The sequence below is a fragment of the Drosophila teissieri genome, chromosome 3L (assembly GCF_016746235.2).
Source record: "Drosophila teissieri strain GT53w chromosome 3L, Prin_Dtei_1.1, whole genome shotgun sequence".
NCBI classification, from domain to species: domain Eukaryota; kingdom Metazoa; phylum Arthropoda; class Insecta; order Diptera; family Drosophilidae; genus Drosophila; species Drosophila teissieri.
Window position 1 is genome coordinate 15241277 of NC_053031.1, and position 16146 is coordinate 15257422.

At 39.4% G+C, this 16146-nt stretch overlaps 7 protein-coding genes across 7 annotated transcripts in view; 1 reads left to right on the forward strand and 6 right to left on the reverse strand.

Annotated features, from left to right (window-relative positions):
- Positions 1 to 14859, reverse strand: part of LOC122615590 (synaptotagmin-5) — a 53414-nt gene extending 38555 nt beyond the window's left edge. Inside the window, exon 1 of the mRNA XM_043790596.1 lies at positions 14800 to 14859. The gene's annotated coding sequence lies outside the window, so the exon portion shown is untranslated. The remainder of the gene's footprint in view (positions 1 to 14799) is intronic.
- Positions 264 to 623, reverse strand: LOC122616706 (uncharacterized membrane protein YrrS). Its single transcript, XM_043792252.1, has one exon. The coding sequence runs from the start codon at positions 615 to 617 to the stop codon at positions 264 to 266; it is 354 nt and encodes a 117-aa protein (XP_043648187.1). The 5' UTR covers positions 618 to 623.
- LOC122615602 lies at positions 1261 to 1467 on the reverse strand. Its single transcript, XM_043790608.1, has one exon. The coding sequence runs from the start codon at positions 1449 to 1451 to the stop codon at positions 1308 to 1310; it is 144 nt and encodes a 47-aa protein (XP_043646543.1). The 5' UTR covers positions 1452 to 1467; the 3' UTR covers positions 1261 to 1307.
- LOC122615601 lies at positions 2485 to 2811 on the reverse strand. The gene has a single exon (XM_043790607.1). It carries the CDS (start codon positions 2789 to 2791, stop codon positions 2642 to 2644), a length of 150 nt encoding a protein of 49 aa, XP_043646542.1. The 5' UTR covers positions 2792 to 2811; the 3' UTR covers positions 2485 to 2641.
- On the reverse strand, positions 3220 to 3859 carry LOC122615597 (nucleolar transcription factor 1-B). Its single transcript, XM_043790603.1, has one exon. It carries the CDS (start codon positions 3748 to 3750, stop codon positions 3442 to 3444), a length of 309 nt encoding a protein of 102 aa, XP_043646538.1. The 5' UTR covers positions 3751 to 3859; the 3' UTR covers positions 3220 to 3441.
- On the forward strand, positions 5183 to 5863 carry LOC122615593 (retrotransposon-like protein 1). Its single transcript, XM_043790599.1, has one exon. The coding sequence runs from the start codon at positions 5183 to 5185 to the stop codon at positions 5861 to 5863; it is 681 nt and encodes a 226-aa protein (XP_043646534.1).
- LOC122615594 lies at positions 11230 to 12037 on the reverse strand. The gene has a single exon (XM_043790600.1). It carries the CDS (start codon positions 11857 to 11859, stop codon positions 11230 to 11232), a length of 630 nt encoding a protein of 209 aa, XP_043646535.1. The 5' UTR covers positions 11860 to 12037.
- Positions 14860 to 16146: the final 1287 nt, after the last annotated feature.

Genomic DNA, 16146 nt, shown 5'->3' on the forward strand with positions numbered 1-16146 from the left:
GAAGTCTGATACATAAAAATAATGGAAGTGAAGCGAAACAGAGCACTTTTAAATATTGTATGTATATTTTTATATTTTGTTGATCTGTGTAGACAAGCCCCTTAGGCTAAACCAATGCTGTTAAAAGTATTATATACTTTGTGGCTGTTTTGTAATAGATCCACATATAGCGCTTTTTTATTTACGTTTTCTACTGCGGCATATTTTATAGGCATTTTTATTTTAACATTTATAATATATGTATATTTTAAGAAGACTTGTTATTATTTGAGGAAAAGGGGTTCTGCTTGACTGAATGTACGACTCTGAACCTGATCGCCTTCTGAATCGTTGTTATTATCCGATTCGGTATTATCATCCGAATTGTGGTCATCTTCCTCATTGTTATCATCTCCGTTTGATTCATTGTCTGACTCCTCCTGATAGTCCTCACTATATTCCTCACTATAATCCTCATCACTTCCATAATCCTGACTTTCTTCAGCAGCAGGTCTTTCCTCGGCAGCATCCTCATTGGTGTTCTCCTGGACGGAGGACTCCTCATCCTCTGCTGGTCGGGCAGCCACAAGGCCAACCGCCAAGAAGGCCACAAGGGCAACGATAATTAGGAATCGCATTTTCGGTGTTTTTGTGCTCAGCGATGCTTGGAACTAAGTTTTAAATCTCCTCGATCAACCCCTTTTTATATTAAAAGCCTAATTTTTGAACACTGACTGTTTTAGTTATTATTTGAACGAGTCATTTACGAATCTCATATTCGAGCAATTGCTTATCTTATTATTGTGTAATGACGCACTTTCTCAATTAATATATTTTTATGAATTATTATTACGTGGTGCTTGTATCTCAATGCTCTCGCGCTTTAGTATCTAAGTAATGGGTATCTAAAAGTCTATTCTATTGGTGTTTTTTCGTATTTAAAAGATAGTGCATGCATTTTGCATTTTATAAACATTGGCAGCAGTATTTGATCACATTATAATTGTTTACGCACATAAAATTACCCCCTAAAAAAATTCTATAAAACTGATTTCGTCGAAAGCCAAACGTTATCGAGAAAATAGTATGTATTTACTATTTTGTATTCTGCAGATAATATTAAGCAAAAAAAAAGGGGATGTCTACAGTCATTTTAAATAAACAACTCAAACTTCAAAACGCTGGCAGATGTAATTTACCTCCCAAAGACGAAAGAAGAACTTATTAAAGTAAACGTTTTTCCTTTTTTCATATATCGTATTTGAGGAATTGCATCGGGGATAATTTCTAAATATCCTTTTGTATTTTAAAACTGAAATAGACACATTTCAATACTTAATTGTAGTACAGTTATGTGGTACTTTCTGGTTGACAATAACGATAACATCTCCATTTGGAAGCGGAACTGGGACCGCACTCACAAAGGCCATGGCCAAGAGAGCAATTAGGACGAGTACCATCAGAAAGTGCATCTCAATGTCGTCTGCTTGGGTCTTCTTTGAATAAGTTTTTTGAATGTACTGCAGTACTTATATACGCATGCCGTGTTTGCTTTAAAGTTCCTATTGCAAACTGCACAGTGGCTGCACTTTACTTTTGTTAACTAAATATTTGAGAGGTACCACAGTTATTGATAGTTTAAGCCCCGCCATACTAACAGAAGATGTATTTATTTATTTATTAATTTATAAACTAAGCTACAGGAATGGTATCAGCCATAGCTGAAAATTATTTGTTAATCGCAGTGCATAGTTGAAAGTATTTATAAATGCATAAGGTAGGCCGTTTAAGTCAAAATATAGTTTCTATTAGTTTTTGAAGTATGTTTTCATTTTATTGTTATTTTTCACAAAAACATTTAAGCGCTTTATTAAAAGAAGTTTAGCTAAGAAGCAACAACTATGATCACGGGTGTTTCCAGAAATGTGTGTATTTGCTGGAGTAATATAATATCATTTACTTATTTGGTTGTCGGAGATGAACTGTGTTCTGCTGTGTAAACAGTTGTTTAAACGTCTAACAACCGTTGGAACACTGACTGTTTTTGTTATTATTTGAACGAGTCATTTACGAATCTCATATTCGAGCAATTGCTTATCTTATTATTGTGTAATGACGCACTTTCTCAATTAATATAATTTAGTATCTAAGTAATGGGTATGTAATAGTCTATTCTAATGGATTTTTTCGTATTAAAAAGATAGTGCATGCATTTATAAACATTGGCAGCAGTATTTGATCACATTATAAATGCTTACGCACATACAATTAACCCCCTAAAAAATTCTATAAAACTGATTTCGTCGAAAGAGTTTTAATTTTAAAGTCGGGCCCAACTTGTTATCGGGAAAATAGTATGTATTTACTATTTTGTATACTGCAGATAATATTAAGCAAAAAAAAGGGGATGTCTACAGTCATTTTAAATAAACAAATCGAACTTCAAAATATATATATATTTATATATAATTTACCTCCCAAAGACGAAAGAAGAACTTATTAAAGTAAAAGTTTTTGCTCAATATTTGTATTGATATTTATCAGTTGCTTTTTTTCATATATCGTATTTGAGGAATTGCATCGGGGATAATTTCTAAATTTCTTTTAAAAATTTTATTTTTAATTTAAAACTTTTTTATTTTAAAACTGAAATAGACACTTTTCAAGCCGAAGTTGTACCTGTTGTACAGTCATCGGGCACTTTCTGGTTGACAATAACGATAACTTCTCCATTTGGAAGCGGAACTGGGACCGCACTCACAAAGGCCATGGCCAAGAGAGCAATTAGGACGAGTACCATAAGAAAGTGCATCTCAATGTCGTCTGCTTGGGTCTTCTTTGAATAAGTTTTTTGAATGTACTGCAGTACTTATATACGCATGCCCTGTTTGCTTTAAAGTTCCTATTGCAAACTGCACAGTGGCTGCACTTTACTTTTGTTAACTAAATATTTGAGAGGTACCACAGTTATTGATAGTTTAAGCTCCGCCGTACTAACAGAAGATGTATTTATTTATTGTACACTGTATGCCTAATTTATAAACTACGCTACAGGAATGGTATCAGCCATAGCTGCAGTGGCTTTCGGCTGGACAGAAAATTATTTGTTAATCGCAGTGCATAGTTGAAAGTATTTATAAATGCATTAGGTAGGCCGTTTAAATCAAATTATCGCAACTTTTAGTTTTTGAAGTATGTTTTTGTTTTATTGTTACTTTTTACAAACACATTTAAGCGCTTTATTAAAAGAAGTTTAGCTAAGAAGCAACAACTATGATCACGGGTGTTTCCAGAAATGTGTGTATTTGCTAGAGTAATATAAAAACATTTACTTATTTGGTTGTCGGAGATGAACTGTGTTCTGCTGTGTAAACAGTTGTTTAAACGTCTAACAACCGTTGGAAGGTAGAAGCGTGTAGATAAGAACAATAAATTAATGGAAAGTGTTGATTCCCATTAGAGTTACTCTTCTTGATTGTTCTGGTTGCTCTCGTCGCTTTCGGAATCTTCGTTGTTCTGGGATTCATCATTGTTTTGGGATTCATCATCAGAGCTATCATCCTGGGATTCGGGTTCCTCAGACTCGTCGTCGGACTCGGGTTCATTTGTATCCTCATCGTCCTCCTCGTCATCCTTATCCTTATTATCCTGCTCATCGGCAATTCGTTTCTCCTCCTCGAAGTCCTCCAAGTCGTCGATATCCACTGGATTTGCGGACACTGTGGCCAAGAGCACACATCCGAAAAGGGCAAGCAGCAGATAGGCACGCATTGTATTGTCAAATTAAGTCTTTAACTAACTAAGTTCAGGTCCACATCTAAAATACGCTTTTATAGAAAATCTCTAAATTGGCGGAAAAATAAAAGCTGGCATTGTGACAATTTATTTGGCTCATTTTGTGTTTACCCGGCGACAGCTGTTGCCTTGGTTTGAGCCTCAAAAAATGAGGCAAAGTCGTGCGTAAACATTTCGCTGACGGAACTTGGAGACCTTATAAAAAAAACAAGAGAGAACGCTATAGTCGAGTTCCCCGACTATCTGATACCCGTTACTCAGCTAGTGAAAGTGCGAAGGAGTCTTCAGCACTGACAGTTTTTGGCGGTTTGTGGGCGCTAGAGTGGGCGTGGCAAAAAGTTTTTTGGCAAATCGATAGAAATTTAGAAGACTAATACAAAAATGAAAAAATATCAAAACATTTTTCAAAAGTGTGGGCGTAGCAGCTTTGGGCGGTTTGTGGGCGTTAGAGTGGGCGTGGCAAAAAGTTGTTTGGCAAATCGTTAGAAATTTAAGAGACTAATACAAAAATGAAAAAATATCAAAACATTTTTCAAAAGTGTGGGCGTAGCAGTTTTGCGCGGTTTGTGGGCGTTAGAGTGGGCGTGGCAACATGAATCGACAAACTTGCGCTGCGTCTATGTCTCAGGAGTCAGTATGTTTAATTTCAACTTTCTACCTTTTGTAGTTCCTGAGATCTCGACGTTCATACGGACAGACAGACGGACAGACGGACAGACGGACAGACGGACAGACGGACAGACGGACAGACGGACGGACGGACAGACGGACGGACAGACGGACATGGCCAGATCGACTCGGCTATTGATCCTGATCAAGAATATATATACTTTATATGGTCGGAAACGCTTCCTTCTGCCTGTTACATACTTTTCAACGAATCTAGTATACCCTTTTACTCTACGAGTAACGGGTATAACTACAGTGAAACATGGCTAACTCGATATGCTGACATTACTCTAATTGTAAATCCGAAGGAAAGCAATCACAAGATGTTTCAAAACCATAAGACACTTGTTTAGGAAATTGTATATATTAAGGTTATAATGACTCTTTTTTTCGTCTTAGTAGAATATCAACTGTTCCACCTACAATTGTTTACAACTTTTGGGAATGGCCCTCGATATTCTTATCTTCTGATTCATAACATATTTTGTTTTGCTCCGATTACTCGAAACTTCTTAATATTTACGCACATGTTCGTTGTCATATTTGTGGTAGGCCGAGAAGAAAAACTACTTCTATGAAATACATCGTAGAACATGGAACCTTGATGATTGCTTGCATAATGTAATCATGTCACAAGAAATCGATCGATTTGGACCAGTTTTTAAAGATATAAAACCCAAGATAAGCCAACTGGAAATCATAGTCTCAGTTGCACTCAGCCTGTATTCATTTGATAATCATGCGATCCATAGCATTTGCCCTTCTGATCTTTGCCGGAATCCTGGCCTACGGCAATGCAGCTCCACAACTGAATTTGGAATTTCTGAAGGAGATCCTGGGTGAGGCTGGTCAAAGGAATACGACGGTTAAGTTTGGCAACAACACGGTGATCATTACGGGAGTAGCCAATGCCAATGCCAACAGCCAGGAGGGAAACATTCGTCCAACTCCACCACAAAACCAATGGAATTACAATTGGTATCCGTACAACGGTGGTTACAACGCTTACAATGGCTATTACGGTTACTATCGCATGGTTCCCACCATCAATGGTCAGATTGTCGAGGGGCCACAGAGCAGTGCAGAGGAATCCCAGGAGATTTCCCAGGAGTCTTCCCACGAGATTTCCCAGGATATGAGTGACGAGGAATCTGGCGAGGATCAATACCAGCTGGAGGATCAGACTGCAGAGGACGAAGAAGAGAACGAAGCAGATCTTACAGAGGACCAGCTCGATGATCTAGAAGAGGAGCAGCTCGATGAAGAGGATGAGGAGGAGGATGGCCACCTTGACCAATCCGAGGAGGCTGTCCAGGAAGACAACGAAAGTGAGGATGAGCAGGTCGATCCCGAGGAAGAAGCCATTGACCAGGCTCTGGATGACATCGAAAAAGAGATAGTCGCTGAAGAGAACCAATAGGCAACAAGCCAAACTCAAAGTGTTTATAAAAAAGCACTACATGTTGCACACATTATTTTCATTTCATATTTTTGGGATCATTCATAAAAAAATAAAAGTTTATACAAAATAAGAAATGGTTTTTACTTGAAACACATTATTAGGCAAGAAACTGACTGAAACTTAAATCAATTATTTCAAGAAAATGCTAATTTCGACCTAACCAATCATTTAAATCTTTATTTTATTCAGAATTTAATGAGACATCTATGCTTTTCCAAGAATTTTCTGTGAGAAATTGAATGTTCTTAAAGAAGCCGCAATCATAAACTTTCAGCTTAGTTGCTTATTTGCGTGGGGCAACTAGAAAAGCGTAACGATGTTTAGTTGAATGCACAATCTGTGAAAAAATCTAGGAAAGTGAAAGCAGTTCGTGTTGGGACATCCAGTTTCCTTTTGAGGCAGCCCAAGGACGAGGACAGCCATTGACGACTTGTGCGCAATTGTAAACATTTTGTGGAGGTGGTTAAAAGGGCAAGAAATGTTGCCACCGAAGGAGTCAACAAGAAGGATGGCGACGATGGCTAAGGTGCTGGTGAAGGTGAAGGTGAAGGTGGCAACGGCAGTCAGGTGCTCGACGAACAAAGGCGAATTGCATTATAATGCGGCGCGTGTTTGTAATTTTTAATGCCGACAATGAGATTAGTTGGTCGGCGGTTGGACATGTCGTGGGCTTAAACGGCATCCACATGCGCTTAACTCGATTGCCGCTGATGGTCGAGAGTGTTTGGGTCGTGTTTGGGCCGTGTTTCCGCATCGCCCATTTGCCTACGCGCAGCTCAATGCCAATCAATGTCACGCGCACAGATACTCACTCACTCACTCACACTGAGACGGCAACAGGACTCGTTCGCAGGGATATTCACGCACGCATTCCCTCGACAGGCGTCCGTAAGGACTTAATCATAATTTGATTCAAGTTCGACTCGGCCTCGTGCCACTGACAGAAATTGTAGCATACATTTCAGCGCGCTAAAAATAGGCGCCCCAAGAATTCGCTCCCCTGAGGTAGCTTACGAATTCGAGGCCAACCTGGCATAATTGGCATACTTTTTCAATTATGTGGCATCAAGCTTGCTTAATTGAAGAATTTTCATTGGCCTCAATGAGGTTCAGAGGACACCTATAAATTCTGCATGAATAAATACGAAAGACTTTTATTTAGAAATTTGAGTGTGGTAAATGGATTTCCTGAAAGATGGCTAAGTAAAAAGCTGAGTAAAATTCTTATAAAATACAAACATTTCAACATTTTCTAGCCTGCAGATCTTTAATTTGCTTTATTGGTATTTAATGGATTGATTGATTAACCGCAAGCACATTGTCAACTATCAATGAAACCTCCGCTCCTAACTATTCAACACGTGTGTTTCAAAGGCACACCTGCTGAGAGATCATCTATTGAATTTCTATTGAATAAGGTAAACCACACAAGCGATGGGAATTCAATTTAATTGCATTTGCTCAGCTCGGACACTATTTAATTAAAATGGAAACCTCTTAGTGATCAGCTGCAGAGCCTAAACCGCAATATGAGCCGGAGACAAAGGGAAATAAGCCACGGGAAGCGCACATTTCCTTTGCTGACTCAGTGAGCCGGGTTAGGAGACAATGGCTCCTCCAACTCCAATGGCCGGGTCAGCAGTCCGTGCCTCACATGTTCATGTCCATTACACTTGACCCCATGGCAACGGCAAACCAACATAACCCCCATAACCGCCATATCATCATCAGCCCTTAACCCCATCCATCCCCCATGTGAACCGATGGCATTCTTGCAGCCTGTGCGCTTCGGGTTCAAAGTAATTCGCTTTATGACTGTGATTGCAATCGATTCCTTAGTCGCCGTATATGCCCGCCCATAACCACTGACCCCGTTCAATTGGCGGTGACCTTGCCCCGCCTCCTGCCAATTAAAGTAATTCTCTTGGCGGTCCCACAATTCTAGCCAATTATCCGAAATGAAGCGAACTTACATTGATTGCAACAGCACATTACATTTCATTCCATTCACTGTTGATACGAAGTTTGCAAACTGGGCTACTCCGAAAGTTACAATACTCAATAAATTAAATTAAAACTGAAAATGGAACATGCGTCCACCCAGCGGTGAAAAACCCTAATTGAAATTGAACGAAAGTGCAAGGTAAAAGTGCCATGTTTGCACACAGAAATAGTTAATACCTTATACTGTTGCATCGAATATCACATACCCTCTACTTAGCTAGTAGGAGTTCTGGGGAGAAATTTAAATTCTTTGTAGAATAGATAGAAATGGATATTGTAGAATGGATAGAAATTGGCAAGGAAAATTGGAATACCAGCTAACATTTTTTAAATTATCAAGTTTTACTTGCATTCAAAGCCCATAATAATACATTATTTATACCAATTGCCTTCGTTTCCTTCCCATTTTCTAAAATGAGTTAAACTTTAAAATTCCTAATAAATATACAACATTATTATTTTAAACAAAAGGTAACTTGTCAGTGGACTGTGGGCTTTTTTCCTTTTCGTCGTTCCTGGATATTTCCATTGTGACCTTTGCCAGGTCAAATTATTGCAATCGACGTAAAACGAGCGCAATTGCTATAATTCTTGTTGACACAGTTGACATGTTTTGGTCAATTTGCCATGGCCTGAACCCCCTGCACGGTAATTTGCATACAAAAAATTACGAAACTTTGTCTAGTCCCATGGGGAGTCGGATCCACCCTGGGGCGCAGAATATGCCATGTGTTGGCTTTAAATTATTATTTGTGGATATTGCGGGTTCATGGTTTATGACAGGATAAAGGACAGATGAAGTCACACGGAGAGGGAGGTGGATGTGGAGATTAAACTTGGATTATTATTTTTGAAAATATATTTATTTTAATAACAACGATAACTTAAGGAAAGCTATGTAAATATTTAAGTGTTTTATATATATTATTTAATGTCTTATACAACAGGAACGTAATAATATATATGTTATATAAAATAATATATATGCGGGGGATGTTCTTAATGAAATTAAGAAATTATCACTATTAAAAGTCTTTATTAACATCAACATTCACTGAAAGTATTAATATTATTTTAGCTAAAAATAGCAATGACGTTTGCAAAGTATTAAACCTTTCAAACAAGATCTTATGCAAAAATAACAAATAAAATTCCTACGCGTCTAAAACTGTGCCCTTGTTGCATTTATCCTATATTTAAGAGAACTACTAAAAATACCTCTGAACAAGAAATTGCTGCAGGATAACAGATTAAGCCAAGATGACCCTCCCATAACTCCTACTTAGCTTTTCTGCCAGCACACAGACGACCCATAACAGAGCTCATCTCCTGGGCAATCATTTCCTTCGACGTCGGACGCTAATTTCTGTTTGCTTATAGGCCACATTTCCCAGCTCCCATTTCCCTCGATACCAGCGGAAAACCGACAAGGAAAACATCCCGTGGCTGCTCATGTGGAAACGGAAGTGTTTCCAATTGTTATGTCAATGATGGTGATGGCTGAGCTCTCATCAAGTCGTTCGAGTGACAGGACATCACCGCAATAAATTCGAAGGGATAGCAGCCAGGCGATTTATTTGCCAGTCGGATGCCAAAGGGTGGCGATGAAACATTTCGCTCAGTGTACGCATATGCTGTCATGTGCATGGGATTATTAGCGGCTAGCTCTCATATCCGATGTTTATTCATTACTTTCAGCTTATTAAGCCCGCCATTGTGATTGGAATAGAGAAATAACGCTTAACTTAACCGAGTTAAGTGCTGCCAACTATGAAGTGTTAAAGGCATTCGGTTTTAGTACTACATAATTGATAGCTAAAGGTAGCAGTCAACAAATACGTTGCATATTAAAGAGCATATGCTGCATAGAAGTCAAGTTCTTGAGATATTTACAAAAAGAGCACTTGCAGTTCAACTGTTGGCATTTTCATACCTAATTGATGCAATTAAGCGAAACTGCAGGGGAATGTACTCTCTCATCGCCCGGCGGAAACTTTCATGGGCATTAATTCATTTGCATAGCCCAAAGCTCCTCGCTATGAAAGCGCGCTGGATAAATAGGGGCGGGAACTCAAGGGGAGGTTGCTGGGGTGGCAGTGGGAGTGGGAGTGGCAATGGGGGTGGGAGTGGCCCGTTGGCGCCAGACCCTAAGACCCGGCCAAAACCCTAAAAATAAACATGGAGCAAAAAGCACGTCACTGCCATCCCAACTCCCACTGGTCCGGCGAGCATAGAAAGTCCCTCAATATGCTCCGGTTACATAGGCAAAGAAAAAAACAAAAAGCATTTTTTGTATACAAAACAAACTAGGAGCGAAAATAACAATAAACCCCTTTCTTTTTATGGATGTATACTCTCAACGGTCGCGCCGTTTAATGAATCAACAAGTGTGATAAGGGTACTTTTTCATCTAAATCTATTCCTGCGCGCGTATCGTAAATTTACATAAAAACCCATCAAGTTTCGATTGAAAATTTCACCTGAAGTGAGTCGATCCTTGTATCCCAGGATGCAGGATTCAAACAATGCCCGGGCCATGAACGAAAAATGCTCCTTTGATTTTCATTTCTCGGCGCTTCTTCTATCCTCGAATTAACATTTTGATTGGATATTTCAATATTGCGCCATATGGAAGGCTCTTCGTTGCCTGTTGCTTTTTTCTGGCTCTCTGAGTCGCTGGGTCTCTGGGTCTGTGGGCCTGGTCAAAACTGGTTGTCCACTGGTTGGCAGCGGATAGTTCACACCTTTAATGCCCCACTGAGCTGTGTGTTTGCACTCTACTCAATGCCACAAATAGCGTTCAGTTTATGGCACAAAGCGCGATTAGATAGCCGATGGGTACTCGTTCTGGTTTTAGGCCTAAAGTGGCCATAAACTGATAATTAACTTTGATACAAATCCTGAATCATGGATTTTAGCAAATAAGTTCAAGGTTCATCATAACTGTTTATTCATTTTACATACCATCAATGTATACTAAAGTCCTGTTGGCATGCAAAAATTGTATAAACTTATTTAAAAAAAATAAGTTTTAAAACAGATATAGAAGTTTTACCCCAATGCTATCTTTTGAATATTGGGTGATAAACTATTTTTTATTAAAAAAAAACGAATAAATAAGAATGTCAGAAATAAATCATCTTCAATCTTCCTCCACAATGTTTTACCCTTAAAAATGATTTATAATATTGATGTGGAAATTTCTGATGCAACTAATAAGCTATTAAGCAATAGAATCGTCCCATTTTGATTTAAACTCTCCGAATAAAACAGTAATTGCTCAATATATTAATTTTAATTATTATTTTTTCGACTGCTCCTTAGATCACCTGGGTGGAGAACACGGGCTCAGCAACCTCATTTTCGGAAGTGGCAGCAGTCTGCTCGGGAACGACATCGGCAGTCACGGCAGGGGAATCCTCACCAGACGCACCAGTGGAGGTGGTGGTGGTGGTGGTAGAAGAGGAGGAGGAGGTGGCAGAGGGAGAGGCGATCACGGTGGGGGACACAACGGGCTTCACAAGACGACGTCTGCGCAAGTAGGGTGCTCCATAGTCGTAGTAGTCGTTGTTCCAGTAGCTCGGACCGTTCCAGCCGCCGGGATAGCCATAGGATCCATAGGATCCATATGATCCATAGTTGGGCCAGTAGCTGGGATAGTAGGGCAAGATGTTGTTGGAAACTTGGGGCAGGATGCTGGGGGTTTCCACATCGGCGGCCACATCGACGGCAGGTAGGATTCCGGCTGCGTTCTTCACCAGCACAGTGGGCACGATGCCGGCATTCTTCACGAGCACAGTGGGCACAATGCCGGCTGCCTTAGCCAGCAAATTGGGCTGCTCCACCGCCAAGTCCACCTGGGACGAGCGTCCCAATCTTCCGCGCAGGGACAACTGGGCAGACGACACTGCCACCAGGCTGACACAAACCAGAGCCACGAACAAACGCATATTTTCCAACACGAGCAACCTCTTTAAACTGACTTCCAACGGCCATTGCTACCCCATTTTATAGAGCTCCTCTTTTTCGGGCGTAATTAATACGTTTAAATATTGATTCAACTAACATTTCGTTTCTGGGAATCCGTGCAAATTATTTAACCATGTTTTGCGTAGTTTCATATTTGCTTAGTTGGGTTCTCGGCGCTCGGAGAACTGAAAGCCGATTTTGTTGAATAGTTGTCATTAGCGGTTTGGCAAAAAAAATTTGGTTGCTAGATGTTTTCATCTGTTCTATTGTCTCACACAATTCGGCAATTAAAAAGTCTAGCTTGTGAGTTCCGATTCCGGGTTTCAGTTTTGATGGTATAAGTTAAAAAGAGAGCTTTCATAATTTCCTTGAGAATGTATCTTAGAAAAACGCAGCCATTTCATTTTCGTGCCTCACGCATTTTTAAGTGTGAAGCCCCAAAGAATTTATTTATTTTGTATATAATTTGCTTGTATATATCATATTTGTATAACGTGTAAGCATTTTCAAACGATATTTTTATTCATAACCAAACAATGTAAGTGTAAGTAAGTGTTACACCAAGTGTAATTTCCAAGCCAAGGCACACGGTTTTAATTTAACATCTTATTGTGATTACTACTGCAACTTTGTCTACACGACTGCAGGTGACAGTTGGAAAGTTTTTGCGAATACGAAAAGGACCAACTGAGAATTTGAGCAAATAAATTGTCTTCTCCTACACACCTCCTATGCACACATACATTTGAAGGATGCTTTTTTTTCTACATCTTAATTAGTTTAATCTATTCCAAGGGAGACATTGTACTCCCTCACGGTAGTAAACCAATCTTCTTTAGCTGCTGCGATTAAAGCTAGCCAACACAGCTCCGAAAATGTTAAAAATCTCATCCTGATGAAAGTTTAAGGCAAACTAAACTGTGGTTTCGAAATAAGCTTATATATATATATAAGTGCCCTAATAATTTATGCCAGTCTAAACCAACTAAGTGCCTATTTAGGGGGCTTATCGAATCAGTTGTTCATTAGGTGGGTAATTATAAATTAACGAGAAACGGTTGGCAAACCGAATTACGAATAGTCGAGTGTAAACGGTTTCCATAAGCCTACTTTCAATTACGCTAATTGCAAAAGCTGCACGGTGCAGTCAACAAATTGGTTCAGCAAGTAAACATTTAAATCACCTTCGTCCAGTATCAATAAACAGCAAGAAACCCAAAGAAAATGATTATCAAATATTAAAAGGCATTTGTAATCTATGGCTTTAATATATCCGCCTTACTTTAATGATCATGTGTAGTTCATTTTTACTAAAGTTGCATATTTTCTAGTCAAGTAAACAAAATCGCAGTGATTTCAGACCAAAGTATGGTAAATTTGTACTTGCAAAAAATAGATATAAAAAGCTCATAAACCTCGAGCATGTACTACACACACATTTTGATCATGTCATAAATGTTCTGTGTGTTTTGGCAGTCATAGAGTACATAATTCGCAATTCCCCCTCCCATCACGCATACGCCGTGTATGACCGCCTTTAAAACGGATTAAAACGGCGACTTAACCAGGCAGCATAATTAAAAAACTTAAAGCGAGTGCACCACATGGAGGATGTGGGAAGTAACAATAATGAACTTGGGTGCTGTGCGCTGGCAGGGAAGCGTGAAGGATGAAATTTAAGCCCTGGACATGCCAGTGACAAGCTGTCTCGCCATCGACTGGCTGTCTTCGCCGCTGCTCCTTGCTTTCTATCTTCTATCTTTCCACCCTTCCATTCCCTTTGTACTTTCTCCGCCTGGTGACATGGAAGCCATCCAAGCATGCCACCCCATTCCGAGCACTTCAGCCTGCTGCCGAACAAAAGTTTGCTGCCTTGGTCAAGTTTTGGCCACCAGAGTTGAAACACAAATTAAGAACTTGTAAATTCGAAAATTGCCACAGCAACTCTAACCAATTTAAGGATATATTCGCTTACCTGTTGGTCATACATACGGAACGCAAACGCAATCGTTTGACGTCATTAGACAGAAAAAACAAAAGGAATAGAAAAAGCATAACATCACATCAACTGGGTATACAATCCTATGTAACGCCTACCAGGAAAAAAATTCTGCAGGGGCGTAACGAATATGAAGCCGATTTGTACATTCAATACCCGTATACTGTTCGCAGATAAGGGAGAACTATCTTATCGCAAAATAACAGATGCAGATACACATGTGCGATAGGAAAGCGAGACGAACAGTTCACTTTCATTCTCAGGAAATGCTAAAAGCCCAAAAAATAACCAAGGACCCTTATCAAAGAGCTCCCAAACTATTTCGTCCTTTGACCTGGCCAACTTTTGCAGGGATTTCCACCCACCAGGGCGCGAACAATCACAGATTTAATAAGCCAAAGCCCAAAAAAAATACATATACAAATATCAACTTGAATGGTAAATATTCAACAGGCAGACGGAGAAAAGGGACTTTTTGGGTGCCATAAAAAAATGCTGGCTCTGGCTGGTTTAGTGTTTAAATGGCTGGGATTAGGGGCTCGAAGGCGCTTTAAGTGCGAATTTCAAGGCTTTTGGCTGATGCGATTACTTATCAAATTGGATTTCTTCATCGCCGTCCCCATCCCCCTCAATTCACTTCTTCTGAGTTGCTTGTCGATGGCTTAAAGTGGCAGAGACATTTTCAACTGAAACTCTTTCAATTGGGGAATAAATGTTGAGATAAGAATAAGGCAACTGATTGTTGGATTAAGCAAGAAAACTGAGTATTGTTTTATTTAAAAATATATATAATTGATAAACTAGAAAGTATGTATAAAATGCATTCTTGCATCTATAAAAATCCATACAGGTACTATATGTATTGAATATGATTTATGAGCCTTATTATATTTTGTGGTTAAATTAATTAATTAATCCTTACCGTTTTATTCCTGATTTGAACAGCACTTTTTTCACAAGAATTAATTGTTTTCAAGATGAATTTTATTGTTTGTTTTAAACCAAATAGGGATAATTAATCATCTCCCTGGGCACAACTCATTAATATTCAAACAAAACTCGGAGTAACACTCTTGGCATATGCAAATCAAGGAAGGAATTTAACACCAAAGGCGCAATAAGCGAATTCACTGAGTTTCTTTTCAAAATATTTTTTGATATCTATGCGATAAGCAATCTATTTAAATTGCAGACAACTGAATCTCATTTTGTTCTGGCCCACACACACCGCTCGATGGGGAAGAACAAAAACAGAACCCGTATTAGAATACGAATGCGAATCCGTATCGAAAACGCTCGCAACCGCCGTGTGAGAATGACAGGATATTAGTGACAGGATGTTTGGAAGGACCGCTTGCCACAACGACAGGATGGCCAATGCTAGACGATGCGCCATTCAACGCTACCATATGTTAGCGATTTCAGCCTGTCCACCGCCGATTCCACGGTTGCTGCAGGGAAAGCTCTGCTTTTCCGGCCGTAAACCTTCGGCCAACTTCGGATGACTTCGGCTGAGTACGAACGGAAAGCTCCGCGACTCCTTATCAGTGGGCGGTGTGCTGCTGCCGCTGATAACGAGCTGGCCAGTAATTATCAAGGGTATAACGCAGGATTGAAAACTTTTTCAGCAAACTCGAGAACGTTCTTGTGAAAGAAATCAAAGTTTTTCAAATAAACCATACAAATTTGGAACTGTTTTTATTATATGTATATATATTTTAAAAAATATTAGTATTTAGTTATTATGATAATGAAATATTTTACCAAATTCAAAATAACTTAATGGACGCATCATTTGATAATTTTCACACCATCAAGATCAGTGCCATAGCGAACTCACGCAACTTGCTTTCGAATAAAATGGCAGAGTATTTTCAATTTCGCCACCTCCATTTGCCTTGGCCTAAAGGGGGTTAAAAGAGGGCGGCATCCAAGTGAATCCCTGCTGGACGTGCAAAAACATTGCAGCATTTGCGTTCATTTGACGAAGAGCCGCCCTGAGGCAAGGTACTTTGCTGTATGTCCGGCTTAGGTGTCCTTGCAGCACTTGACATTTGCCCAGCCAACCCCTCAACCTGTTGAGCTTTACCGGCACTGGGAAAACGGAACGGAGCAGCTGCATCCATTTGGGCCCCTTAGCATATTGTTAAAGAACACTTTTGTTTATATCCATTCCCGATGCTGAGAGTCCTTATTTCCAGCCTTTGTAATTTGAAAATATCAAGTATACGCAGTTGATTTTAAGCTTGTTATTGCGATTTCTTTGACT

Coding starts and splice junctions, on each gene's coding strand:
- LOC122615602 (XM_043790608.1), bottom strand. CDS start 1,451: ATGCACTTTCTGATGGTACTCGTCCTAATTGCTCTCTTGGCCATGGCC.
- LOC122615601 (XM_043790607.1), bottom strand. CDS start 2,791: ATGCACTTTCTTATGGTACTCGTCCTAATTGCTCTCTTGGCCATGGCC.
- LOC122616706 (XM_043792252.1), bottom strand. CDS start 617: ATGCGATTCCTAATTATCGTTGCCCTTGTGGCCTTCTTGGCGGTTGGC.
- LOC122615597 (XM_043790603.1), bottom strand. CDS start 3,750: ATGCGTGCCTATCTGCTGCTTGCCCTTTTCGGATGTGTGCTCTTGGCC.
- LOC122615593 (XM_043790599.1), top strand. CDS start 5,183: ATGCGATCCATAGCATTTGCCCTTCTGATCTTTGCCGGAATCCTGGCC.
- LOC122615594 (XM_043790600.1), bottom strand. CDS start 11,859: ATGCGTTTGTTCGTGGCTCTGGTTTGTGTCAGCCTGGTGGCAGTGTCG.